This window comes from Symsagittifera roscoffensis, chromosome 10 (genome assembly GCF_963678635.1).
Source record: "Symsagittifera roscoffensis chromosome 10, txSymRosc1.1, whole genome shotgun sequence".
Taxonomy (NCBI): domain Eukaryota; kingdom Metazoa; phylum Xenacoelomorpha; order Acoela; family Convolutidae; genus Symsagittifera; species Symsagittifera roscoffensis.
This window is the reverse complement of record NC_087071.1, coordinates 16,153,453-16,180,849: the sequence shown is the minus strand read 5'-3', so window position 1 is coordinate 16,180,849 and position 27,397 is coordinate 16,153,453. Positions and strand designations below refer to the sequence as shown.

General features: G+C 38.5%; 1 protein-coding gene across 1 annotated transcript in view; it reads left to right on the top strand.

Annotated features, from left to right (window-relative positions):
* LOC134855159 (dual specificity tyrosine-phosphorylation-regulated kinase 2-like) overlaps positions 1-27,397 on the top strand; it is a 61,117-nt gene that overhangs the window by 12,203 nt on the left and 21,517 nt on the right. The window contains exons 4-13 of the mRNA XM_063871573.1: positions 219-413; positions 1,086-1,297; positions 1,622-1,762; positions 2,218-2,437; positions 4,481-4,651; positions 5,838-5,920; positions 6,485-6,622; positions 24,634-24,836; positions 25,639-25,779; positions 26,215-26,444. Of these exons, the coding sequence (XP_063727643.1) occupies positions 2,248-2,437; positions 4,481-4,651; positions 5,838-5,920; positions 6,485-6,622; positions 24,634-24,836; positions 25,639-25,779; positions 26,215-26,444 (1,156 nt within the window). The 5' untranslated portion in view covers positions 219-413; positions 1,086-1,297; positions 1,622-1,762; positions 2,218-2,247. The remainder of the gene's footprint in view (positions 1-218; positions 414-1,085; positions 1,298-1,621; positions 1,763-2,217; positions 2,438-4,480; positions 4,652-5,837; positions 5,921-6,484; positions 6,623-24,633; positions 24,837-25,638; positions 25,780-26,214; positions 26,445-27,397) is intronic.

The following is a 27,397-nucleotide window of genomic DNA, read 5'->3' as shown; positions in this document are numbered from 1 at the left end:
AAAGCTATGATTCTCGGAAATGTCAACTACCTGATTTGTTGATCGATTTTTGGACTTCTGAATTTGCGCGGAAAAATAAGCTTAAAGAAACTTAATTTCATCCGGCTACAAAACTTTCACACTTTGTTTTTCTTCGATTCAAGTTTTAATCCACTAGTAGTTTGGACATTCAAAGCGTAGTTATTAACGCATTTGGAAAATTTTTGAATTTTTTTTAGAAGTCAAGTTCACAATTCTACATCATCAAAATCAGCAGGCGGCCAAAAAACTCAATTCCAGTCTCAGCCAGATTCCATCCGTTGTAAACTCCAGCAGACTACATTCGAGAGAGGCGCTTCCAGTAGTGTTTCCAGGGGCCAAACCAGACACAGCCCAGACTAACGCTTCTTCCAGAGTAGCCATTTACAATTCAGGTGCAAATTTTTATTTCGATTGATACCATTTTATCGTTTTCAATCTCGATTTTATGATAGAACAGATTTGTCTGTTAAGAATTAGCTTGCTGTAACGATTTGGCTTGGGCTTTAGTATTCTCTGCAATTAACAGGAAAGGTATTTAAGAGTTGTAATGTATAATTCTGGTCGAAAGCTTAGTTCTATTGATAGTATTTTAGACCAGCCGAAGTTTAAAATAGTAAAGGAAATGTACGCCATTTACATTGAAGTTTGCATGCTTTTAGTAATTCTTAAATAAATTTCGCAAAAATATTATGTAACTGCTCATATGGTAGCTGGTTTGTACTTGTAATAAAGCACCAACATTTTCAGTTTGTTTTCGATCTAGACTTTTCCGATAATTGAGAAAACTCTAATTGTCTCAAGTTTGGTTGCCTATTAATATCCTTTGCAATTCGCAATAAAACTTTTCTATCGAAAATAACCGATTGGTCGTTGAGGATAATTGAAAAATAAATCATGTCAATTCGGTCTAATATCTTCCTGCCCTTCCGATACTTTTTTAGCGGATTTTGTATTTTTAGGAGAAATTAGCTATCGAGACGAGACAAATTATGACGCACAGGCTATTTTTTCAACTAAAATTTCAAATGGTGGAAAGTTATAAAAAAAATTCTGATTTGTTTCAGCTTCGAACCCTAACCTACATAGTAGCTCCTCTCCAGCAGTGAGTCGCCATAAATTACAAGCGAACATCAGCCACAACAATAAAAACTACAATAATAGTAGTATCAGTGTGCAGAAGTACAACTCAATTGGACAGAGTTTAAACAGCAGAACTAATTTGAACTCGCAAGACTCACTTGCTCAGCAGGGATTCCAAAATTCCCCAGGGTTTCAGGTAGGCACAATGTATTTGGGCTGGATTGCATTATTTTTAGAACTTCTGTTATTCAGTGATGACTTAAACAGCTAATGTCAGCCAAATGTGTTACATGAACATGTAAAATCAGACGTTAATTATTAAACTGTCCCCAAAATGTAGCTGCCCTCATATTTAGTTCACAAAGAAGTGTATCGATGACAATAATTTGTTTAATAATCGAGATATTTTTCAGCATATATTGAAGAAGTATAATAAAGAAGCACTAAAGAAGTCATATTAAAGAAATACGAGTACCTGAAAACCTGTTTCATTTTTTCTAAATGTTTTCGTAATAATTAGGGGTTCATCATCCAGAGACCGGACTCACCTGGCCCGTTGGGCGACGTGGGAAGTAATTCCAGATTAGCACAGGGACAGTTGGGACCTCTGAGAAGTGCAGGAGCGACAGGAAAGGGTCAGGACAAGACGGCGGCTGTCCAGGTAAATATGTCCAGGGCACTTCCAGTACACGTCTTCCCAATTAACGACTTTTCTCCCCTCTTTTTGTAATAGAAGATTTTTATAAGATCATAATATAAGATTTTATAATATAAGATTTTTAAAGATTTTAATATACGATCAAGTGAGGTTTTTCTGAAATTCCCTCGTTTTCTAGTTCGATTTTTTTTTGAATTTTTCTCTTGCTATTTTGAAATGTTTTTAGGTGGTATAATTTTATATTTCTACTGTTGTTTTTCACGTTTTAAACTACTTTTGTTCGCGCAATTTGTTTTGCTTTTATTGAAAGTAATGAACGTAGTGAAGACTATACTATATAGGTTTTGATGATTTTTTTGTCTTAAAATGTTCTTATAAAGTCTTTAAATGCTCCAATAACTACAGATGTGCGTTCATACATATTAATTTGATCACTTGATAGCATTGTCTTTCTTCAGGTGAAGGCCAACACAGGCCTGATAGCCTCAATGCCGGTGGGTGGTGGTGGTGTCTCCTCCAATTCCCAGCAGGGGGGAGGGGGCAGGGGCTCAGTGTCGGAAGTGAAGAGCAACCTATCCACCAGTCACAGCAGACGAAACTTGAATCAAACAAACAAGAAAGACGAGAATAATAACAATAGTAGTACGACAGTGCTTCCACCCATTGCAAAAGATGCATGTTAGTTTCAAAGTTTTTAATAGCTATTGTTACCAGTTATCCGAATTTCTTGTTGGTTTTTGTGTAATCGTAACTTCGGTTTGTCAATAGAACTTCTAGTTGATTGTTTGTTGATTGGAATCAGTGTGTATGTGAACAGTGGAAGTGATTGGCCATCAGGGATTGAACCCACTGAGCAGCAAACAAAGAGTGCCCATTTAATACTATTTACGGCACTTGTTTTGTACGACCAGCTCTGAAGTTCTGTGGCCAAACAGGGTTTTTAGAGTGTTTTCTCAAATGTTGTAGTTATAGGTTTTATAGCTATAGGTTTTTTATAAGGTTTGAGCTTGTTAACTTGTTTTTCGTTGACCGAAAACAAAGAATAAAAACTAGATAATTTTGAGCATCCGCGGGAAAAAAAGAAGTTTGATTAGTCATATTACAGAAATATTTGGGCAATATCTTTGTTTGAATGAAGTTGCTCATACTTTTATATCTGAAATGATAGCTCTAAAATGCATTTATATGCGCGTTTTCTTTGCAATGGCACATGGGAAACTAAATTCAATCTATGTTGTTTTTGAGATAGTTGGTTGTTTGCTCGTGAATAATCTATGAAAATGTGATGTTGAATCTTTTTTCTAAGGAGTGTTACGTGATATTTTTCATTAGAACCATCAAACAGGTAAATAAGCATTGCTATTTTTTGAGATTTACGGATTTCCGTTTATTTCCTTCAAAATGTGAAACTGATATATATATATTTTTTTTTTGAATTTACGTTATTATTTAAGCGCAATATTGATTTTGTGCGGTTTGACTTTTGATTTCTCTGTACGTTCAGTGCATTCCTTCGTTAAAGGGAAGGAAAACGCCCTTATCGAACAGAAAAATTGTAAAGGTCATAAAAAACGTGATCGACCTCTAGTTTTGAACATAGTATTTAATTTTAAGATTTCTCTGCGGAATAAAAATTATACCTACTGATCCAATTTTCTCAAATTGGGATAATTTTATTAAAAATGCGTCAGAAATTGTTTTTGAAGTTCAAAGAGCTTGAAGGCCATATATTTTCTTCTTTTAACTTGAAAAGTTGCAGTTTTATTTTTTCGTGCGTTCATGACTCGTTTTCAACTGTCTGTTGGCAATTTTTTTGTTCCGACGACCGAAAGTGAGGATCAACTTTCACTTCGGATTTTTGAGTTTTTTGTACTGTTTTTCGAAGTAAAAATCAAGTTACAAAAATAATCTGATAATATGAATGGCTCGATTGGTATATATTACAGCCTTTTCACTTGTGACTCGACAACTAAATTTAAAAAAGCTACGTTAACTTTCTCAGCGTCGAGAAAAACCGTTTTAAAATTTCGAGGGAGTAAACTGTGGTGTATAAAAAGTACAACAAATTTAATAATATCGTAAAGAAACTTACTTTAAATCCTGGTTCTTAAGAGTCGATGAACGTAGTTCAGAATATTATATAGGTCGTGATGATATTCTTTTTTCTCCGAAAAAATTCTGAAAGTTTGTTCAGGCTCGAATTTGCTTTTTCTCTGTTTTCTTTTCATTTCTTTTTAAGTTCTGTGTTTTCCTTAGTGGAAAGGAAGGCAAACTCCACTATCAAACCGCGAAAGTGTGAAGGTTACGAAAAACGTGGTCGACGTCCAACTTCGAAAATGGATTTCAATTATCACATTTCGCAGCGAAATAATAATTTCACCCATTGATCCAGTTAGGGCCATGTATTTTTTTCATGGAAATTCGAAAAAAGAGACTTTCTCAAAAAACAAGTCAGTGTTTTTTTCTGAATACTTTGACTCTTTTACAACTGGGTTGGCTATATTTGAATCCTTATGCAGCGCTTCCTTAGCAAATAATAGTAATAAAAAATTGAAAAAATATATTTTTAATTTTCTTCTAATGTTTCATGCTCAGGTCCAATTCTTCTCCTCACACCGCAGAAAAAATTAACAAATGTTTTTTTTAACTAATGTGGTCGGAACTTTCTGTGCTGCTTGCACAGCAACCGGCTTTTCATGTTACAGTTTTTTTGGTTTTCAGCTCAAATTAATTCTAACCAGCAGACGACAGATACTAGCAGGACAAAAGACACCACAGGGACAGCAGTTGAGAACAGCAGGCGACAGAGTAATTTTGGAGCAGGCAGTTCATCTTCTAATAGACTGTTGAGGGACAGGGGACTGCCGCCTGTGGGTGGGGCACTCTCGTCAGGCGAGTAGTACAGTAAATAATACATGGGCTCTTCTACTTCTTTTTACTTATCCATATCAGAATCATCTCTTTTGTCACTCTCTCCACCCCCCATACTTCACATGAGCATCAATTTCATGGTGTAACGAGTGGTCGTACAAGGTATGAAGACCAAATATGTTTTTCATGGCCTAGCTAGTCCACGTGCTAATGTTAATTTTCTGTAACAATCAGACAATGTGAACAAACATTACTTGTAAAAACAATTGTCGGGGGGGGGGGGGGGTGGGGTGGGTGATTAATGTGATGGAAGGAAACATAAGGAATGAGTGTCTGTGCAAATTTTTTGTATACCATATTAGCGGTACCAGATGATCGAAAGTGTTATATACAGGGTGGGGGACTTTGTTTTAAACAGTTTAAAACACAGGGTTAAAAAACTGTTTAAAACAGCGGGAAAAAAACACGTTTAAAACAATTTGATCGAAATACACATTTAAAGCCGTTTTTCGGCTAATGACGCAATAGTGCTAAAGTGCTTGGGATGACTTACGGATCTTTGAGAAATCAACTTGACGTCGAAAAAGCGGGGAAAATGACTTTCTTGTACAAACAATTTAACTGTTGAATTCAGTGTTCGCGAAATAATTTTTTTACAGCCAATCAACAAAAAAAACGTAGCCGCGAAAAAAACATAAAAGACATAAAGAGTGTTTTTTTTCGTAAAAAACATGTTTTAATGTATAATTGGATAAAAAACGTTTAAAACTCCCACCCTGGTTATATAGTTGAAATTGTAAATTAATAGTGGTAGTAAGCAGGGTAACAAGAGCCGATGCATGAAATTTCATTTTGATTTGCTATCGTTGAAAAAACTTCCTGGAATATCGTCTGTGTTTTAGACTTCGATACCCAACTGTAATTAAGTTCACGCAAGCATGCACGAAAGTGAAATGTTTTGAACTAAGGAATGCCTGAAAATACTAGTCTTTTATTTATCGGAAACGAACAAATGATTTTTCCTGTTTTTTTACGCGGCCTCGAAACACTAGTTGTATATTCTGTCTGAATTTTGTGTTTATTCAAATTTGGGATTGGAATAATCTGGCAGTAAAATTGTCATCGTTTTTTCGATTGAAGTTGGGAACATTTTCCGAGAATTCAGATCATATATCTTGATTGAAAAGCAACCCATGTATTGTTGCAGGTATGACCCCAGAACAGGCCATGACCCAGTACATGCAGAAGTTGAGTGCCTTCGAACACCACGAAATATTCCAGTTCCCAAAAGTGAGTTCTGTATTGCTTATAAAATCTGTTAAATCAGACTATTGAAAAACAAAACACTTCCGAACTGAAGACATTTGAAAGAAAACTAATAAAATTATGAATGAAAACTATAAGTTAGAACGACCAATTGAAGTTTTAAATGCTCAAGCCAAGCATAGATGTCTTTTACTTCTAAGCTACATTCGAATATTATCATTTTTGATTATTTTCCTATTTTCTGAAGTCTGTCATTTGCAATACATCCGTATCTCTAGACGATTCTTTCTTAGATTGAATGTTTCTTTTGTTCAATTGGGTATGCGTCTCGATGCTTTGTTTTACTAATCCTGGCGAAGTGTTAGACCGGATTGTGTGGTTTTTTTTGGGCTGATTTGACTCAGTAAAATAAACGACTTGACTGAAGAGAAAAAGTACTAGAAGTATTTGGGTTTACCAATATAAGTAAAGTCAGTTCAGAAAGTCTGTTATTTGGCAGCTATAATGGAAAAAATCCAATTCGTTTTATAATGATTTTTCAGATATTAGCTTGATAAAGTGACTAGTTAGTTTCTGTTATTTTTGCAGGTCTACTTCTGTGGTCACAATGCCAAGAAGAGACAGGGGGCTGTGGGGAGTGGGAACAACAGTGGCTACGACGACGAGAGTGGCTGCTACATTCCAGTGCCACACGACCACATCGCATACAGATACGAAATACTAAAGGTCAGTCAGTTACCACCATATTCATGATTTGGATTCCCTTTCACCAGAATAATTGATAAAGGCGATAAAGTAACGAAGTAGTTTTCTGATCTATAATTCATAGAAAAATGAAAAAAAAAATTTTGCTGATTTTTTTCGAAGTTTTAGATTCCCAAAATGGCGTTAGAAACACCAAAAACTAATTTTACTAGAGTAATAAATAATGTAAAGCGTAAATAAGCTATTGGAAACGGCTTAAATTAAGCATAAATAAGCATTCGCTCGCTTCACTCGCTCGAAGCTAAGAATCCAAAATTTTAAACCGGTTTCTCTCGACACAGGGAATATGTTTTGGAAATTTGTAAATGTCATTCGAATCATGACTGAAAGAGCCTAAATATGATATCTCATTCGACCCAAGCCGATGCTTAATTGTGGTACTTGATTTTGCGTGGAAAAAAAACAAACAAATCCGATTACAAAGTTCCTCCCCATTGTCAATGGTCGGCACAATAAACGTGAAAGTGATATGCTAACCTATAATTGTTACCAGAAAGTACGTTTCAAGCTTATCTTTTCCTAGTTACGATGACTTTTGGTGGCACTTTTCAATCGGTAAATTGCGCACTAAATCAAACATGTGCTTTCAAATTTGATTTTTAAAAAGTTAACACAGCTGGTGCATTTTTAATTCATTTAGTCAACCGAAAAAAGTTATTTGTTTCGAACGTCATACAATGATAAAAAGCTCGACTTCAGAAATTTTCCAACTCCATGAAAGTCGCATTTTTTTTCAAATGAATAATTTAAACATAATTTGGCCCTAAACTTCCCAATTTATTACATGCAAAATTGTGTCTTTTTGTATTTGATGCTACCTTTGCTGCATTGAGTTGGCATTTTATTAGCATATGTAGCTGCGTTATTGGTGGCTAGTTTTTGGTGGTTTTAAGCATCCGTGGCTGAGTAGTTGGTGTGTCAGATTCAAGTTTGATAGGTCGCGTCCGACATGTTCTATTTTTTATTTCACTTGATAGAGCTGATTTTTGGTGTCTCGCAAGTGTTTGCGAAGCGCAGCGTCGCCTCTGTGTAACAAAATATGATCAACTTGCTTTAAAAATAGTACCTCAGACAGGCGTTTTCTTTAAGACTGATATTTAAAATAGTGGCTTAGGACGCTGATGCAATTTTGAAGTTGCAAAAGCAGTTTGGTTACTGGTCCTGTTGTTGAACTCCAGATATGTCAGAAGTTTAATGATTTTATGGCCATTGATTTGCCTCAGTTGGAACGGAAACTTTTATATTCACGGTATAGTTTTTTTCACCAGGTTCTCACAAACCGGCATAGTTTATTAAGAGTCGATTACCATAGTTCAGACTCTTATATAGGTCGCAATGATTTTTCTTCGCTGTTTTTTTTTTTCAGGAAAAGTCGTAAAACTTGTTCGGGCTCAAGTTTACTTTTTCGCTGTTTGAATTATATTTTCTTTTAAGTTCAGGCCATTTTCTTTGTTAAAAGGAAGGCAAACTCCACTAGCGAACAGCGAAAGTATAAAGGTCACAAAAAACGTGATCGACTTTTATTTTCGAATATAGAATTTAGTTTTAAGTTTTCCCAGCGGAATAAAAACTTTACCTTTTGATTCAGTTTTCTCAACTTGGGTACATGTTATCTAAAAAGCGCCAATCATAAATTGTTTTGGAATTCCAAAGCGCTTAAAGGGCATCTATTTTTCTCTTTGAAATTCGAAAGTTGACTTTTTCAACAAAGTCAGTGTTTTTTTTCTGCTTACTTGCGTTCATTGCTGTTTTCCAACTGTCAGTTGGCTATGTTATTCTCCAAAAAGCACCTAACACACAACACAATTAGATAGTAAGATTTGTCGAGAAAAAGATAAAAATTTTGGAATTAAACTCGTTAGCACAACTACCTAAAGTCCTTTATCGAATGGCATTTGTTACCGGCTTAGCAAAGTGATTATCAAAATATTTTGAAAATTTTACTGATGGAATCGCAGACGACCAAGTCGAACAAAAATTCTGTATGCTAAAAAAGTTATACGTCATATCATGGACGCCTCTCACCCTTACAATTGCTGTACGCGAACGACATTGGTTTCGAACTGCGTTAGATTCAGAGAGCTACCAGCTCTGAATGATGTTTCCTATGTTTCGGAGGCAGTACAGAAACATCTATCATCTAGCAGCCCTGTTAAAATTCAGAAAATATATTTCTGCTGCTGAATCATAAGACCGCATAAAACGAGCTTTGACTCATTAAGTTCTTCTACGGGTGATGTTGTGTTTTTCTCTGAGGGCAGATGGAGAGTCCCGGCGCCCATAATTGGATCAGGTTTCTTCCGTGGTTTTTGTTCGATACATTTGCAAGTTAAGATCCAGATACGATGATATCAGCGCTCAGATTGGCGAATGGTCTATTAAACGGGACAACTGATTGTCAAGAAAGAAGGCCTCAAGACGGTCAAACTCTGATGCCTTTCAGTCGATTGCCGAATATGGAGATTAGAATGAACCATGCCTCAACAATTAACCTTTGGATGAAAGTGACTGTGAAGAGAACAATACCGATGAATCGATCTTTCAATTTGAGACTAAAGAAGAAGTTGTTCAAAAGGAGCCTCAGTAACACTGATATTCTTTTTCCAATGATTATGAAACTGAAGGTGTACAGCTTGGGACGCATCAGATTTCAGCTATCAATGCTAGCACAGCGACAAGCCAGCACTCTCTTCAAATATGGCGATTATGGGGATCTTCTGGTTACTCCAACTTGTCCCAAATGTCAAATAATCTATTTAAGACAAACTGCTCATTACTTGTCATAAATTGTCTCTTTGTTGTTCACATAAGTCAAAAATATTACTTATTAGTTTGCAACAAATCATGACATTATTAAATGATTTCACAGCGTTTTGCGAGAACTAACGTGAGACACATTCATGTCATGAATATCCTGGCTCGGGAGAGGGAGGTCTTAGTTAGAACCGAATGGGAAGGGGTTGAGCCCAGTTTTTTTGTAGTGCAATTAGAGTGGTCTTAAATCTCCTTTGTTGGAGATACAAGGGCAAGTTTTACCACTGGTCTCGTTAAAGTACCTATGGCTCCTTTCAGTTTAAACAAGCGCGCGATGCCATCCGAGCCGGTAAAAACTTATAGAACTCGATCCAGTGGCCAGATGCCTCGTGTTGTAAAGTCTTCAAGTATCCACACGAGGTCATTGTTTTCCAATGGTTCCTCTGGTTGCATCCGTGTAATCCTTCTGGTGAGAGTCGGAGCGTACTCTTTAAGCAAACGCCTCGAGAAGCTGTGAAGTCCATGTTTTGCTCGCTTCCAGGACTTGTTTGACAGTTTTATGGTAGTTGCTTCGTAGAAAACTGCTACCGGAGTGTAGACGATTGGATGACCCATTAGGAAGTAGTGGGGTGTCAGTGGAAGGTCGTAGTCAAGGCCAATACTGCTATGCGTTAGCGGACGTGAGTTGAGGGTTGCCTCAGTCTCGGTTACGATAGTAGCAAATAGATCTTGATAGTCGACCAGAACCGAGATTTAGTAAGAACGCTCTTTCTATCATTGGGACGAGTCGCTCCCACACGCCGAAGAAGGGGCTGACGTTGGATTTATGCGCCATTCGACTTTTATTTGTAGCGTTTGAGGGTGGTTTTATTGAAGTTAGTTGGTTCTGAGCGTAGTTGCTTACAGGCGCCGCCGAAATAGCGCTGTCAGAGATTAAATGCTTAGGAGTGTCTCTAACCACCTGTTTCTAATTGCCGTTATGCAGTTGTTCGTAGTAAGTTGCCTGCTAGTTTATCGAGAAGGGCGAAACAAGTGGTTACCTTCTCTTAACTAAGCTTAACGTATTCGATTTCGCTTGAGGTGGCTGTTTGCCTCGTTACCTCTTCCTCAAGCTCCTCGAAGGTACTGTAGCGGATTCTCCGTTAGTAAAGCTGTTGTTGTAAGCTTGGCTTCGTTGGAGCCATTGAATGAGATAGTTTTAAGATTAATTGTTCAGTAGACAAGGTGGGTTACCATTTTACGAGCTCGGATGGTAGCGATCGCTAAGTATTTCCGTTATTTAAGCTTCATGAGTTTTCTCAAGAGTATTATTTCAAGTTAAGTTTACTTTTTTGCTGAGTTCAAGCATCCATCGGGTTAACCCGATGCTTAAGAAAGTAAAATGAGCTACAGGTCACGTAGTCATGAGCGCTTTGAATTATGGTTTAAGAGTATTTGGTGAAATTTTTTCCTAAAATATTTGAGAAACTTAGCTAAGATGTGCTTATTGAGACCTTTTTAGTTGTGGGTTAGAATTAACGTTACGGAAATTACTGGGGCCTTTGAAATCTTAAAGCGTGAGTTTTTGGGTTAAAATTTTTTCGCTAACGGGTGTTGGCTATCATTTTTTTTATTGCGAAACCTGTTTTTTTTAGTTAGTGCTACCTTGGTACCCCAATGATTCACAATTTTACAGAAACGTACAAAAATCTAGCACTGTTTTTGTTGTAGAAACACCAATTTTTTTGGTACTGGTCTGACTTCATTTTGGATATCAAATACGAGAATGAACATTTCAGTTATAGCACGAGTAAAAAAAAAATTGAATTTTTGGAATGAGTTCAAGTTATCTCCAAGAAGAGGCTCAGGGAATTAGGAAAACCCAGGAAATTCGTAATATTAGAAATTTTTTTGATCTGGCCTGATTGAACTGAGGAGGTTACCTATCGCTGGTAACTCTTTGAATTCAGGAGGTTCCCTCTCATTGGGCCTAGGGAACGGAGGAAATTCCCTATCACTGGGCCTGGGGAGGGGCCTGTGCAACTGAGGAGGTTCCCTGTAACTGGGGCCTGATTGAACTGAGGAGGTTCCCTGTCACTGGGGGCCTGATTGTCTGAAAAGAGGGGTCTTGTTTGACTTTTTCCGGCGTTGACTTCGATTTCTGAATGGTGGCCGCCAGATATTTAAGACAAGATGCTGATTACTTTTGTTTTAAAATATCTCTTTGTTGCATTGTTCGGCTGTGCATAAAGTAAGTGTTTCACCAACTCTGTTTGCACAGTAAGTTATCAGTTTACCGGGTGATGCAATCCTCGACAAAACAGTTGTGCTATCTGTCAAAAGTGAGTGAAGCGGGGCTTCATTCGCATTTCATCGTCAGCGAATTGGTGGCTTGTAATTCCAGTTTCGGAACGCTCTCTTGGTTTAGTGGTGCTACTTTCGTTCTGCCAATCAAAAAAGTAATGTGTAGGCCAGAGCTGCCAAGAGTTCGGAAGTTGATACATGTAGCCATTGCGTCTTGCGACGCTTCGCAGAAAACATGAAGAGGTATATCACTAAGTTGCACTTGGGGTACAATTAAGCGCGGCAGCCTCACAGGGAGGCTTGTTTGCATTGTTCGGCCCATTTGTCAATTATCGGAACGAATTCACTGGACACAGGTTCGTTCCAGGAAATACTTACAGGTCTTGTAGAAACTTTTCAAGTTTTTTTTTGACATACGGCGCTAGAATACCTAGTGAGTCGAATACCCTTGGTACTGTAGAGGGACTGTTCTCAGTGTAGACGTTGTAGTATTAGTTACCTTGGTTGTTAATTGCACGAATATCGTATCATCAATTGTATCGCATTTGTCTCCCAGGACCCAATGCACTGTAGCATTAGTAGAATTTTCGCCTCCATAATGGAGTAGATGACGTCATGAGTGTTAGATCCGAACTTAGTTAGGTAGATACGAATTCACTCTGTCGTGCTGCACGAGTTTACAAAGTCGTCCATGTATAAGCTTTTATGAAGCAGATAAGCAATATTGGGCTTGATTACGCAGTAATCGGCAGCTGTTTGATGAAGCGCAAAGATGGCAATGAATGGTGAGCATTTTGCACGAAAGATAAGTCGCGTGTATTGGTAATGCTTGACACCATTTTTGGTAGGCCAAAAGAAGCGAAGCGCATTTTGGTCTTCATATTTGATACCTATTCGCATAAACATGCCTTCAATATCCGCCGATACGGCCACGGGTTTTTCCCGGAATCATAGTAGCAGGGCAAACATGTTATTCAGGAGATCGGGCCCAGTTTTAGGACAAGAGTTCAACAGACGCCTTTGTACATTGAGGCAGTGTTGGCCACTCTGCGTGCCTTCCCGGGCTTAATTGGATTACTCACGGGGTGTTAACAAAGTAATTCAGGCTGTGGGTACTGAAAAGTAACCGTTTTGACGTAGTCATTTTCCAGGCCATTAGTTAGCAACTTCTCAAAGTTGCATGGTTTCAGAGTGTTTTTTGAGCCATTTTGTAGTGATTGCACTTGAGCTTAAGTTACCGGATTGTTGTTCGGTATTTTCACTTCACTTTTCTACGGTAGTTTTTTTTTCTAGCGATCTCCGTCATGCTCAATGCTTTTTTCCAAAAATCTTAATTGTCGTTGTTTTTATCAGAGAATGTAGCTTTGTTATCTTCGCAGATTCCTGCTCCTTCTACATCCCTGAATTTTTCCACTATTTCAGTGAGAGTAGCGTCTTATTGATCGTTCAGGTCAATGAAATAAGTCAATTTCGAAGCTGAGTGGGACAGTTATTGTCCAATCTATTAGATTTTGACTGCGTAGGACGTTCCTGTAGGAACTTTCCTGATATGGCGCTCCGCATTATTCCAGAAAGCATCTACGCTAAACAAATTTTGCACTGTGTTGTCGCCTAGATCAGGAAAGTTGACTCTGAGTTTTAACTGAGTAGACTGACTGTAGAGTGAACATAGGCTGAGTAGCGTTATGTGGTCCGATATTAAGTTTTTAATAAAAGCACTTCGTACGCTAAGCTGGTTGGCTTGGCTTACACTGAAGTGCTTCATCTGTTTTGCTGAGGATGTACGAGCAGCTGCTACATTTGTCGAGGATGGCGTAGCTATCTAGTTTGATGCCAATAATAAAAAAAGTTACCGGCATACAATTCAATTGATTTCTGATGTCACTCAAATTTTCGATAGGATTATTAGCATGTTTAAAGGACTTGATTACTGTAGTGCCAAGCTGTGTGTTATTTGGTTTTTGGTTGTGCGGCGTTTGGAACAGCTTTTTGCCGATGTGTAGAGTTGAATGGTGTTTCCCTCTGCAGTTTTTGGTGAAACATCGCTTGGCCGATGTGCATTCACTATATCTGTGTTGGCCTAAGCAGTTGAAGCGCAGTTTATGTTGTTTCACCAGATCTGCTCGTTGATCTACGTAAAGTTTCAAAAATTCCGGAATTTTTTCAATAAAGTGGGCTTGGTTATCCATTGAACATAATTAATTTGTGGGTCTTGTCGATATACCTGAAGATCTGTCGTAGTTTTGCTTGGAAATAGAAGTAAATTGGTTGGGTCGGCTGTGAAATTATTGTTGCTTCGTTGGTTGGCGATTTTGTTCCATTTGGTTTGAAGTCGATGGTTCTATGTCAAGGTTCTCGCATGCTCGCGAGTAGTTATTTAAGTACTGCGTCAAGTCTTTGTGTAGCGTAATCGAGGTCGTGCAGCACGCAGTGTTCTTCCCACTTCATTAGTAGACTTAATGGGAGCTTTGAGCGAGCAAGTCGGGTCAGGTTACGAGAACTTAGATCAGCGGTGTAGCCGGTGAGTTCGAAGTTGTGAATTAATTGCCGTAGGAAAGCAGCGTGTCTGATAAAGCCCTCTGGTTTGCTTAGTAGCAATTTAGGAAACTTTTTTTAGTTCACAGATGAACGCTGACACCACTTATTTTGAGTAACCGTATCTACGCACTATTTCAAGTATCACCTGTTTGTACTGAAAAGATTTGGTTCTGTAGCTCTAAGGATTTAGCATTAAATAATTTTCTTAACCGGGCTTAGACGTGGGTGATTGCCTATCGCAGTCTGAAAGAGTTCGAACCAGTTGTTGCACTCCAGTGGGTTGCCGTCAGGTTTATGTTATTTTATATCCGGTAACTTGAATCCTTTCAAATTGTAGTTGATTCCACTATTCGGATGATTGGTAACGTGGTTGCTGACTTGTCTTTGTTCATTGCCGAAAAGACTGTTGCGTTGTTCGTCGTGTGATTGGGAGTTAGTCCTATGGTGGTCGTTGAAGTGGTTAGAAACGAACTGTTCAGATGTAGAAACAGGACTATTCGTAATTGAAGTTGTTAGCAGACCATATCGTTTATTGCCAGTTGACATCTGGGCTTCGTGTGTTGAGTTATCGTTCCAAAAAGGCTTTCAATTGAAAACTTGTGGAGGCGAGGAGTTGTATCGTAGAGGAGCGCGGTAGTTGAATTTAGTTGCAGAGGTAGCGGTAAACCCGTTGATTGTCTGATCTATAGCTCTGTTGGTTTCCGGTGGAGGTGTAAAACCGGAGCGTTTAAGTCGAAAGTACGCAAATCGTAGCTGGACGTTTAAGTTGAAAAGTCGGCAGCCGTAGTACTTATGACGCTCTTGGTCAAGTTTTTAGTAGTATTCGGACTTTTTACTGGTACATTGGCTGTTGCAAATGTGCCTTGCACCCTGAGTGGGCTGTTTGACCTTCTGGAAATGGAACCATCGTTTGTTAAGACCTTTTTGTACTTCCTAACATTGATTAGTAGGTCGCACTTCCATTTTCGTAGCGTTGAAGCACTGTCGACGCAGTTATGTGCTTCATGAGTGGAAAACGCGGCCAAGTCGTCTGCTAGTTTATCGAGAAGATCGAAGCAAGTGGCTACCTTCTCGTAACTAAGCTTAACGTATTCGATTTCGCTTGAGGTGGCTGTTTGCCTCGTTACCGCTTCCTCAAGCTCCTCGAAGGTACTGTAGCGGATTCTCCATTAGTAAAGCTGTTGTTGTAAGCTTGACTTCGTTGGAGCCATTGAATGAGATAGTTTTGAGATTAATTGTTCAGTAGACAAGGTGGGTTACCATTTTACGAGCTCGGATGGTAGCGATCGCTAAGTATTTCCGTTATTTAAGCTTCATGAGTTTTCCCAAGAGTTTTATTTCAAGTTAAGTTTACTTTTTTTTTGCTGAGTTCAAGCATCCATAGGGTTAACCCGATGCTTAAGAAAGTAAAATGAGCTACAGGTCACGTGGTCATGAGCGCTTTGAATTATGGTTTACGACTATTTGGTGAAATTTTGGTTTGAATTGGATTGATTTACAAATTTTTGAGACTTTCGATATTTTCCTAAAATATTTGAGAAACTTAGCTAAGATGTGCTTAGTGAGACCTTTTTAGCTGTGGGTTAGAATTAACGTTACGGAAATAACTGGGGCCTTTGAAATCTTAAAGCGTGAGTTTTTGGGTTAAAATTTTTTTGCTAACGGGTGTTGGCTATCATTTTTTCATTGCGAAACCTGTTTTTTTTTTAGTTAGTGCTACCTTGGTACCCCGATGATTCACAATTCTACAGAAACGTACAAAACTCTAGCACTGTTTATATTGTAGAAACACCAATTTTTTTGAATTTTTATAGCACGAAAATGGTTGGCGTTAAACATTTGCAGAAATGGGTTTTGTGAGCTCGAAATAGAGTTTTGAAACTTAAGCACTAAGTTCTAGAACCTTATAAACCAAAAAATGGTACTGGTCTGACTTCCTTTTGGATATCAAATACGAGTATGAACATTTCAGTTATAGCACGAGTAAAAAAAATTGAAGTTTTGGAATGAGTTCAATTTATCTCCAAGAAGAGGCTCAGGAAATTAGGAAAACCCAGGAAATTCGTAATATTAGAAATTTTTGATCTGGCCCGATTGAACTGAGGAGGTTACCTATCGCTGGTAACTCTTTGAATTCAGGAGGTTCCCTCTCACTGGGCCTAGGGAACGGAGGAGGTTCCCTATCACTGGGCCTGGGGAGGGGCCTGTGCAACTGAGGAGGTTCCCTGTAACTGGGGCCTGATTGAATTGAGGAGGTTCCCTGTTACTGGGGGCCTGATTGTCTGAAGAGAGGGGTCTGGTTTGACTTTTTCCGGCGTTGACTTCGATTTCTGAATGGTGGCCGCCAGATATTTAAGACAAGATGCTGATTACTTATGTTTTAAAATATCTCTTTGTTCCATTGTTCGGCTGTGCATAAAGTAAGTGTTTCACCAACTCTGTTTGCACAGTAAGTTATCAGTTTACCGGGCGATGCAATCCACGACAAAACAGTTGTGCTATCTGTCAAAAGTGAGTGAAGCGGGGCTTCATTCGCATTTCATCGTCAGCGAATTGGCACAGCCATGTGCCCATATTGGTGGCTTGTAATTCCAGTTTAGGAATGCTCTCTTGGTTTAGTGGTGCTACCTTCGTTCTGCGAATCAAAAAAGTAATGTGTAGGCCAGAGCTGCCAAAAATTCCGAAGTAGAAACATGTAGCCATTGCGTCTTTCGACGCTTCGCAGAAAACATGAAGAGGTATATCACTAAGTTGCACTTGGGGTACAATTAAGCGCGGCAGCCTCACAGGGAGGCTTGTTTGCCTTGTTCGACCCATTTGTCAATTATCGGAACGAATTCACTGGACACAGGCTCGTTCCAGGAATTACTTACAGGTCTTGTAGAAACTTTTCAAGTTTTTTTTGACATACGGCGCTAGAATACCTAGTGAGTCGAATACCCTTGGTACTGTAGAGGGACTGTTCTCAGTGTAGACGTTGTAGTATTAGTTACCTTGGTTGTTAATTGCACGAATATCGTATCATCAATTGTATCGCATTTGTCGCCCAGGACCCAATGCACTGTAGCATAAGTAAAATTTTCGCCTCCATAATGGAGTAGATGACTTAGATAAGTCGCTTGTGTTGGTATTGCTTGACAACAGTTTTGGTAGGCCTAAGGAAGCGAAGCGCATTTTAACCTTCTTTTTTAATACCTATTTCCATAAACATGCCTTCAATATCCGCCGACACGTCCACTGGTTTTTCCCGGAATCATAGTAGAAGGCCAAACATGTTTTTCAGGAGATCGGGTCCAGTTTTAAGACAAGAGTTCAACAGACGCCTTTGTACGTTGAGGCAGTGTTGGCCACTCTACGTGCCTTCCCAGGCTTTGTTGGATTACTCACGGGGTGTTCACAAAGTAATTCAGGCTGTGGGTACTGAAAAGTAACCGTTTTGACGTAGTTATTTTCCAGGCCAGTAGTAAGCAATTTCTCAAAATTGCATGGTTTCAGAGTGTTTTTTGAGCCATTTTGTGGTGATTGCAGTTGAGCTTAAGCTACCGGATAGTTGTTTGGTTTTTTTTCTTCACTTTTCTACAGTAGTTTTGTTTTGTAGCGATCTCCGTCGTACTCAATGCTTTGTTCTAAAAATCTTAGTTGTCGTTTGCTTTTATCAGAGAATGTAGCTTTGTTATCTTCGCAAATTCCTGATCTTTCTACCTTCCTGAATTTTTTCACTATTTCAGTGAGAGTAGCGTCTTCTTGATCGTTCAGGTCAATGAAGTTAGTCGATTTCGAAGTTAAGTGGGACAGTTTTCGTCCAATCTATTAGATTTTTGACTGCGTAGGACGTGCCTGTAGGACCTTTCCTGATATGGCGCTCCGCAGTATTCCAGAAAGCATCTACGGTAAACGATTTGCACTGGGTTGTCGCCTGGATCAGGAAAGTTGACTCTCAGTTTTATTTGAGTTGACTGACTGTAGAGTGAAAATAGGCTTAGTAGCGTTATGTGGTCCAATACTTGGTTTTTACTAAAAGCACTTCGTACGCTAAATTGTATTTGTTTGCTTGGTTTACACTGAAGTGCTTCATCTGTTTTGCTGAGGATGTACGAGCAGCTGCTACAATTGTCGAGGATGGCGTAGCAATCTAGTTTGATGCCAATGTTAAAAAAGTTACCGGCATAAAATTAATTGATTTCTGATGTCACTCAAGTTTTCGATAGGATTATTAGCTTATTTAAAGGACTTGATTACTGTAGTGCCAAGCTGTGTGTTATTTGGTTTTTGGTTTACAATTTGCAGATTCCACTCACAGTTGCGGATTCCACGGCAGCTTAAATTATGTTTTTGGCATGTTGCGGATACTGCTTACAATTCACAAAATGCACAGTTTGGCCACGTAATGCATGATAAATCGTAATCGAGGTCGTGCAGCACGCAGTGTTCTTCCCAGTTCATTAGTAGACTGAACGGGAGCTTTGAGCGAGCAAGTCGGGTCAGGTTACTAGAACTTAGATCAGCGGTGTAGCCGGTGAGTTCGAAGTTGTGAATTAGTTTCCGTAGGAAAGCAGCGTGTCTGATAAAGCCCTCTGGTTCGCTTAGTATCAATTTAGGAAACTTTTTTAGTTGACTGATGAACGCTGACACCACATATTTTGGGTTACCGTATCTACGCACTTATCCAAGTCTCACCTGTTTGTACTGAAAAGATTTGGTTCCTTAGCTCTCTAAGGATTTAGCATTAAATGATTTTCTCAACCGGGCTTAGACGTCGGTCATTGCCTATCGCAGTCTGAAAGAGTTCGAACCAGTTGTTGCACTCCAGTGGGTTGCCGTCAGGTTTATGTTATTTTATATCCGGTAACTTGAATCCTTTCAAATTGTAGTTGATTCCACTATTCGGATGATTGGTAACGTGGTTGCTGACTTGTCTTTGTTCATTGCCGAAAAGACTGTTGCGTTGTTCGTCGTGTGATTGGGAGTTAGTCCTATGGTGGTCGTTTAAGTGATTAGAAACGAACTGTTCAGATGTAGAAACAGGCCTATTCGCAATTGAAGTTGTTAGCAGACCATATCGATTATTGCCAGCTGACATCTGAGCTTCATGTGTTGAGTTATCGTTCCATAAAGGATTTTCATTGAAAACTAGTGGAGGCGAGAAGTTGTAACGTAGAGAAGCGCGGTAGTTGAAATTTGGTGCAGAGGTAGCGGTATAACCGTTGATTGTCTGATCTATAGCTCTTGGTTTCCCGTGGATGTGTTAAACTGGAGCGTCTAAGTCGAAAGTACGCAAATCGTAGCTGGACGTTTAAGTTGAAAAGTCGGCAGCCGTAGTACTGATAACGCTCTTGGCCAAGTTTTTAGTAGTATTTGAGCTTTTTACTGGTACATTGGCTGTTGCAAATGTGCCTTGCTTTCTGATTGGGCTGTTTGACCTCGTGGGAATGGAACCATCGTTTGTTAAGACCTTTTTGTACTTCCTTACATTGATTAGTAGGTCGCACTTTCATTTTCGTAGCATTGAAGCACTGTCGAGGAAGTCTTGTGCTTCTTGAGTGGAAAACACGGCAAGGTCGTCTGCTAGATTATCGAGAAGGGCGAAACAAGTGGTTACCTTCTCTTAACTAAGCTTAACGTATTCGATTTCGCTTGAGGTTACTAGAACTTAGATCAGCGGTGTAGCCGGTGAGTTCGAAGTTGTGAATTAGTTTCCATAGGAAAGCAGCGTGTCTGATAAAGCCCTCTGGCTCGCTTAGTATCAATTTAGGAAACTTTTTTAGTTGACTGATGAACGCTGACACCACATATTTTGGGTTACCGTATCTACGCACTTATCCAAGTCTCACCTGTTTGTACTGAAAAGATTTGGTTCCTTAGCTCTCTAAGGATTTAGCATTAAATGATTTTCTCAACCGGGCTTAGACGTCGGTCATTGCCTATCGCAGTCTGAACGAGTTCGAACCAGTTGTTGCACGCCAGTGGGTTGCCGTCAGGTTTATGTTATTTTATATCCGGTAACTTGAATCCTTTCAAATTGTAGTTGATTCCACTAGTCGCATGATTGGTAATGTGGTTACTGACTTGTCTTTGTCCATTGCCGAAAAGACTGTTGCGTTGTTGGTCGCGTGATTGCGAGTTAGTCCTATGGTGGTCGTTTAAGTGATTAGAAACGAACTGTTCAGATGTAGAAACAGGCCTATTCGCAATTGAAGTTGTTAGCAGACCATGTCGGTTATTGCCAGTTGACATCTGGGCTTGTGTTGAGTTATCGTTCCATAAAGGATTTTCATTGAAAACTAGTGGAGGCGAGAAGTTGTAACGTAGAGAAGCGCGGTAGTTGAAATTAGGTGCAGAGGTAGCGGTATAACCGTTGATTGTCTGATCTATAGCTCTTGGTTTCCCCGTGGATGTGTAAAACTGGAGCGTCTAAGTCGAAAGTACCCAAATCGTAGCTGGACGTTTAAGTTGAAAAGTCGGCAGCCGTAGTACTGATAACGCTCTTGGCCAATTTTTTAGTAGTATTTGAGCTTTTTACTGGTACATTGGCTGTTGCAATTGTGCCTTGCACTCTGATTGGGCTGTTTGACCACGTGGGAATGGAACCATTGTTTGTTAAGACCTTTTTGTACTTCCTAACATTGATTAGTAGGTCGCACTTTCATTTTCGTAGCGTCGAAGCACTGTCGAGGAAGTCTTGTGCTTCTTGAGTGGAAAACACGGCCAAGTCGTCTGCTAGTTTATCGAGAAGGGCGAAACAAGTGGTTACCTTCTCTTAACTAAGCTTAACGTATTCGATTTCGCTTGAGGTGGCTGTTTGCCTCGTTACCTCTTCCTCAAGCTCCTCGAAGGTACTGTAGCGAATTCTCCATTAGTAAAGCTGTTGTTGTCAGCTTGGCTTTGTTGGAGCCATTGAATGAGATTGTTTTAAGATTAATTGTTTAGTAGACAAGGTGGGTTACCATTTTACGAGCTCGGATGGTAGCGATCGCTAAGTTTTTCCGTTATTTAAGCTTCATGAGTTTTCTCAAGAGTATTATTTCAAGTTAAGTTTACTTTTGTTTTGCTGAGTTCAATCGACCATAGGGTTAACACGATGCTTAAGAAAGTAAAATGAGCTACAGCTCACGTAGTCATGAGCGCTTTGAATTGTGGTTAAAGACTATTTGGTGAAATTTTTGTTTGAATTGGATTGATTTCGAAACTTTCGATATTTTCCTGAAAAACTTACGAAACTTTGCTAAGATATGCTTAGTGAAACATTTTTAGTTGTGGGTTAGAACTAACGTTACGGAAATATGGGGCCTTTGAAAATTTAAAGCATCAGTTTTTGGGTTAAAAAGATTTCGCAAACGGGTGTTGGCTATCATTTTTTCAATTGCGAAACCTGTTTTTTTTTAGTTAGTGCTACCTTGATACCCCAATCATTCACAATTTTACAGAAACGTACAAAAATTTAGCTCAGTTTAGGTTGTAGAAACACAATTTTTTTTTGAATTTCAATAGCACGAAAATGGTTGGCGCTAAACATTTGCAGAAATGGGTTTTGTGAGCTCGAATTGAGTTTTGAAGCTTAAGCACTAACTTTTAGAACCTTACAAACCAAAAAATGGTACTGGTGTGACTTTATTTTGGATATCAAAAACGAGTATGAACATTTCAGTTATAGCACGAGAAAAAAATTGAACTTTTGCAATGATTGCAAGTTATCTCCAAGAAGAGGCTCTGTTAAGAAACCCCAGGAAATTCGTAATATTAGAAATTTTTGATCTGGCCTGATTGAACTGAGGAGGTTACCTATCGCTGGGCATAGGGAACTGGGGAGGGGCCTGGGGAACTGAGGAGGTTCCCTGTCACTGGGGCCTGGGGAACTGAGGAGGTTCCCTGTCACTGGGGCCTGATTGAACTGAGGCGGTTCCCTGTCACTGGGGGCCTGATTGTCTGAAGATAGGGGTCTGGTTTGACTTTTTCCGGCGTTGACTTCGATTTCTAAATGGTGGCCGCCAGATATTTAAGACAAGATGCTTTTTACTTATGTCTTAAATTGTCTCTTTGTTCACAGAAGTCAAAAAACTAACTTATTAGTTGCAAGAAATCATCACATTATTAAATGATTTTACGGCGTTTTGCCAGAATTACCGTGAGACAAATTTATGTAATGAACATCAAATAGTGTTCCAGATTCTTCGATGCCCTCGTAGAGAATAGATTCGGCATAAAGATGAAAGTTATTTTCGCTGAACAATTGAGCTTGAAGCAAAATGGGGATTCAATAAATCATGTGCTGAATCAAAATGAGTTCTAAGCATGTGTGAACCGAATGAAAGTCGCAATTTTCAACGCAAATTTCCTTTTGAGTTAAACATAGCAAAAGGTTGATTGCTGATTTTGTAGTTTACAATAGCATAGATAACAATGCACAACAATCTTAAGCAGAACTTGATTTCAAAAATTTTAATTTGAAGTCGAAGCCAGGAAACGGTGCAGGTACTGCCTCACCCCAAAACTGCCCATACTCAGACCCCAATATGGAGCGGGCGTGAAGGAACAAGCGAAACTCTACAGTGGATTTACATTCGAACGAAGTGGGAAAAAATCAATGAAAATTGCATTAAAATACCGACATTTTTAAGTTTAGGAATAAATTAAATGAGCTAGTGCATGAACAATCAAAAAACAGGTGTTTTTAAACTATTGGAATTGTTTTGAGTTTTGCGTGGATACCCCGATGTTTGTTCCGATTCTGTTTCTGCGTCACTCAATAGCCTCAAAATGTTGAATGCAACTGAACCATAGAATGCAACTGAATTATAGAATGCAACTGAATCTTATTCAGGACGATGTAGAAGGTTGATTGGCTCCCTTGTCTAATGCTGGGTTTGTGGTTTGTCAAATCTTCAAGGGCGTTTTGAATTCGTATCAAACATTGTGCCTATTCTTACACTTACACTTCCATCTCTAATAAAAACGCATTTTCATCGATTTTATCTGACACACATTGCTCAAGATACAACCGGTCATTCAAATGCTTGAACCCCTCAATAAATCTCTCAAACTAATGTTCGAGTAAATCAGTAGAAACTAACTTTGAAGCGAGTTTCAAAAGGAGAGTCAAGCATAGCAAGGCATTTGTATGTCTTGCTTCCGTAAGTCTGGTGCGTTCGTTTCTTTCGATGTTGCCCATCGAATGAAATTTTGTATCTAATGTACTTTTTATGTTGTTTGTTTGCTGAAGTAAGCTCAAGCTATCACGAAAATTAGAAATTTTGTGTTTCAATGGCTCCAAGACTTTTTGTTCTACCTAGCTTGTTTGCAACTGATGCGTTTCGTCGTCAAAATCTTCAAGTAGACTGACATTAGCGACCAACCCAATGTACTTTTTCTGAAGACACTTTCTTAACTCAGTATTCAGTTTCCCAATTTGCTTACTTGTTGTTTTTTTTTTGCTCTCTTGACTACGCCTACTACCATCCTTGGTATTTTTCGAAGCATAAGTTTTTTCCGCATAATCATAATGTTGTTGAATGGATAGGAAGGGTACTTGGGTCTTATCCAACTCATTCTTGGATGAGTTGAAACGTCATTCCCGCCCATCATTACTATGACCTACGAAGAATTCAAAGACACAGTTTTCTCGAAATATAAGTCTGCAAAGTCTGAACATAAATCTGTAAAGTCTGAACATAAATCTGCAAAGTCAGAACATAAGTCTGCAAAGTCTGAACATAAGTCTGCAAAGTCTGAACATAAATCTGTAAACCTAAGTACTCATCAGTTGGTTAACTAAGGAAATTGTTGTTTTGCTTGTTGCATCATTGTTTGCTGTCGCGTGCATTTATAAACATTGTTTTAGCCAAAATTTGACGAAAAAATCTTAGTTCAAATAATTGTTTAGTGTAATACACTAGTCGAAAAAACTAAGCGCAAATGTAGGTTTCTGCTCTCTAAGTTTCCTGTTTCCAACCTTCAATTCGAATATCAGCTAAATTTTTGTATAGACCAAAAGCAAATGATCAGCGCTACCATCTGTGAAGTTATCAATGTTGTTTCAAGAACCAATTTAAGCCGGGTCTGAAAATGCCAGTTTTCACCATCTGCACTAAGTTTTGCATTGGAGTGAACTATTTCTCGAATAAGCGGAGTAAAAAAGTTGTTCATGAAACGTGAAACACTGAGTTAGAAAATTGAATTGATCAGTGTAAAACTTAGCTAAACTCGGCTGTGTTTTTCATTTTCTCGCGGTTTGCTAGTGTACTTTTGGTCTTTTTGTTCATTTTGAATTGTATTTATTTTAAAATTAATATCTGAATAGTTAATTTTTATAACACAGTCAAATGATTTAATCAATTACCTTTCTTGATTCAAGCGCATGTACCCACAGAATTATACTAACTAGATAGTTTCTGCCTGTTTAGGTCATCGGAAAAGGCAGTTTTGGTCAAGTACTGAAAGTATACGACCACAAAACGAATCAATATGTGGCCTTGAAAATTGTAAGGAACGAAAAAAGATTTCACAGACAGGCCCAGGAGGAGATCCGAATTCTGATGCATTTGAAGAAACAGGATGTGAATGATTATTATAAGATTGTTCACATTTTCGACAACTTCGAATTCAGGTTAAAGGAGTGATCAAGTTGTCAAATATGCCAAATAATGTCTATTGAAAGTTTTGGTGTAGAAGTTTGCTCGTTTTTGTTACCTAGGTAAATGGGACGACAATACTTATTTTTGTCTTTTTTTTTACCGGTGGCTTATATTTTGCCATAAGAAAGCTGAAAGTTCAGAACTAGCTACATCACCAGTAATTGAAAAGCTTCTTGATTTGGTTTATTAGCTTGGAAATGATTGTTCAAGTGTCAATGAACGAACTTCGTGAAGGCATTTGATTGGTAGTTTTTTTATCAGGAAAAAAGTAAAATTTTACCATCTTTACCTCGTGGGTGACTTATCTGATATGATTTTGGATCAATTACAAACCAAAAAATTCCCACTATTTCATTTCACAGCATCCAACTGTCCGTTTCAGTATTAATATCTGGTGGGAAATTCGACTTTATCTGAGAAAGTTTATCTGAAACATCCTGTAACATATTTTCAAAATCTTTTATAGGACTATTTCTGATGCCCATTAGCACCTTTAAACATCAAGAACTATCATCTCTAACAAAATGGGTTTATGTCCGTTACTGTTGGATATTTTCAAATAGCTATCATGGGGTGTTGGTTTTTCATCATTGCCAAAATTATTTATTGGTACAGTTTTCTCAGATGAGGTTTATCAAAAACCTCAATTTTAGAAAATTCGAAGAACTTTAAATTGATGTTTTTTCTTTGGCACTCGAATCTGGTTTTTTCATAATAACCCAATAAAAATTCAGTCATTTGGTCACTCTTATTTAACCTGCTCAATGTATTAAGACATCACCAGTGTATTACATTCGAACTGCTGAGTATGAACTTGTACGAACTGACGAAGAGGAACAGGTTCTCTGGCTTCAGTCTCCAACTAGTCCGGAAGTTCGCTTACTCATTACTCCAGTGTCTAGAGTGCTTGTACAGGTAGGCCTTATTAGATTGTGCAAGTTTTCTAATTACCGTAATTAGCAAAATGGGTTTCTGAAAAATGGTGTTTGCCATATATTGCAAAACTATTTTTTTTCAAAAATGGGTTTCTGAGTAAATTGCACACATCATATGATCATTATTTGTTGGGTTGAAGCACTTTCGTCCAATTGCTTGGTGAATGTTTTTTTTTCAAAAATGAATTTGAAATTTTTAGATATGCAAGTATTTTTTTTTTCGGTGAGATTTTGTTCAAAAATTTTAGTTGATGCTACATAATTATGTTTGTTTTTAGGAGATTCAGTTTCAATTTTTAATTAAAGTCTGACTCGAATTTACAACTTCTTGAATGTTAATGTTCAAATGTTCGAATTTACAATTTCTTGAAATGTTAATGTTTCAATGTAAATGAAAGTGCAGCTTCTGTTTTAGGAATAAAATAATCCACTGTGATTTGAAACCGGAGAATATTTTACTGAAACAGCAGGGAAGAAGTGCGATTAAAGTGATCGACTTTGGCAGCTCGTGCTACGAACACCAGAGAGTGTATACTTACATCCAGAGCAGATTCTACAGGGCGCCTGAGGTTATTTTGGGTGCTAAATATGGAATGGCTATTGATATCTGGAGTTTCGGTTGTATATTGGCAGAGCTATATACAGGTCAGTAGGTCAACATCACAACAATTAAGAACTCTTTTCATCCCCCCCCCAGCCTTTCAATTTTTCTATTTGTGATAGTTGTTTCACGTGTTATTATGGCTGAACGCGTGATGTTACGATTGAGTTAGGACCGAAGTGTAACTCATAGAGTAATTTCGGATAGGGTACACCGTCTGCTCGTCACGCTATCTTATTTTCGGCCGGATAGATTCGTGCAACTTCTTAGTCTAATACCGATCCTAATCTTACTCTTATACTATCTAGTCTCAGGTTGTTTAACTAGTCTCTGCTAGGCTCAATAGATCTAGGGTATACTGGTCTATTGCGGCTGTTGAAGTGCTCGGGAGAGTCCAACTAATTTCTAAGTTAAATTCAAATCTCTCTGGTGCTGAAATTACAAGTAACTTCAGCACTTACAAATAAGTGGGTTGTTAGTTAGATGGATCATGATTGGTTAATATTAAATACTTTACATTGGTAAAACATTTAATTTATCCAATCATAAAATGTAGTTTAGATCAGGTTCCACCCATCCGGGTTTTACAGAGTTTTTTAGAATAGTTCTTCTGCAATTCGAAGGATGGATGATGGACGTTTGTTTTTGGCGAACATCATAATTTTCTTCCGTTTCCTCTTTTGTTAGGGAAGTTCCAGGAAGCTGGAGTTAGAGACATAAGACGTTGTGTCTTCTAGTGACAACGACTACGTCTTTGCAACAAACTCAAATCTGATTTCAGAATGGTTTGCTATGTCAGGTTTTTCTGTTCTGCGTGGAGAACTTCTTTTGTGTATGATCTAGTTTGGGAATGGCGTGGAGATTGTGCGTGGAGGGGATGCCTGGTTACTCGGATCTGTACGTATACTTGAACATCGAGGTGGTCATTGGTCTAGTTCAATGAAGTCCTTTTCTGCGAGGTCAAGTCGTACTCTAAATCCTTTGAGTTGTGATTGTG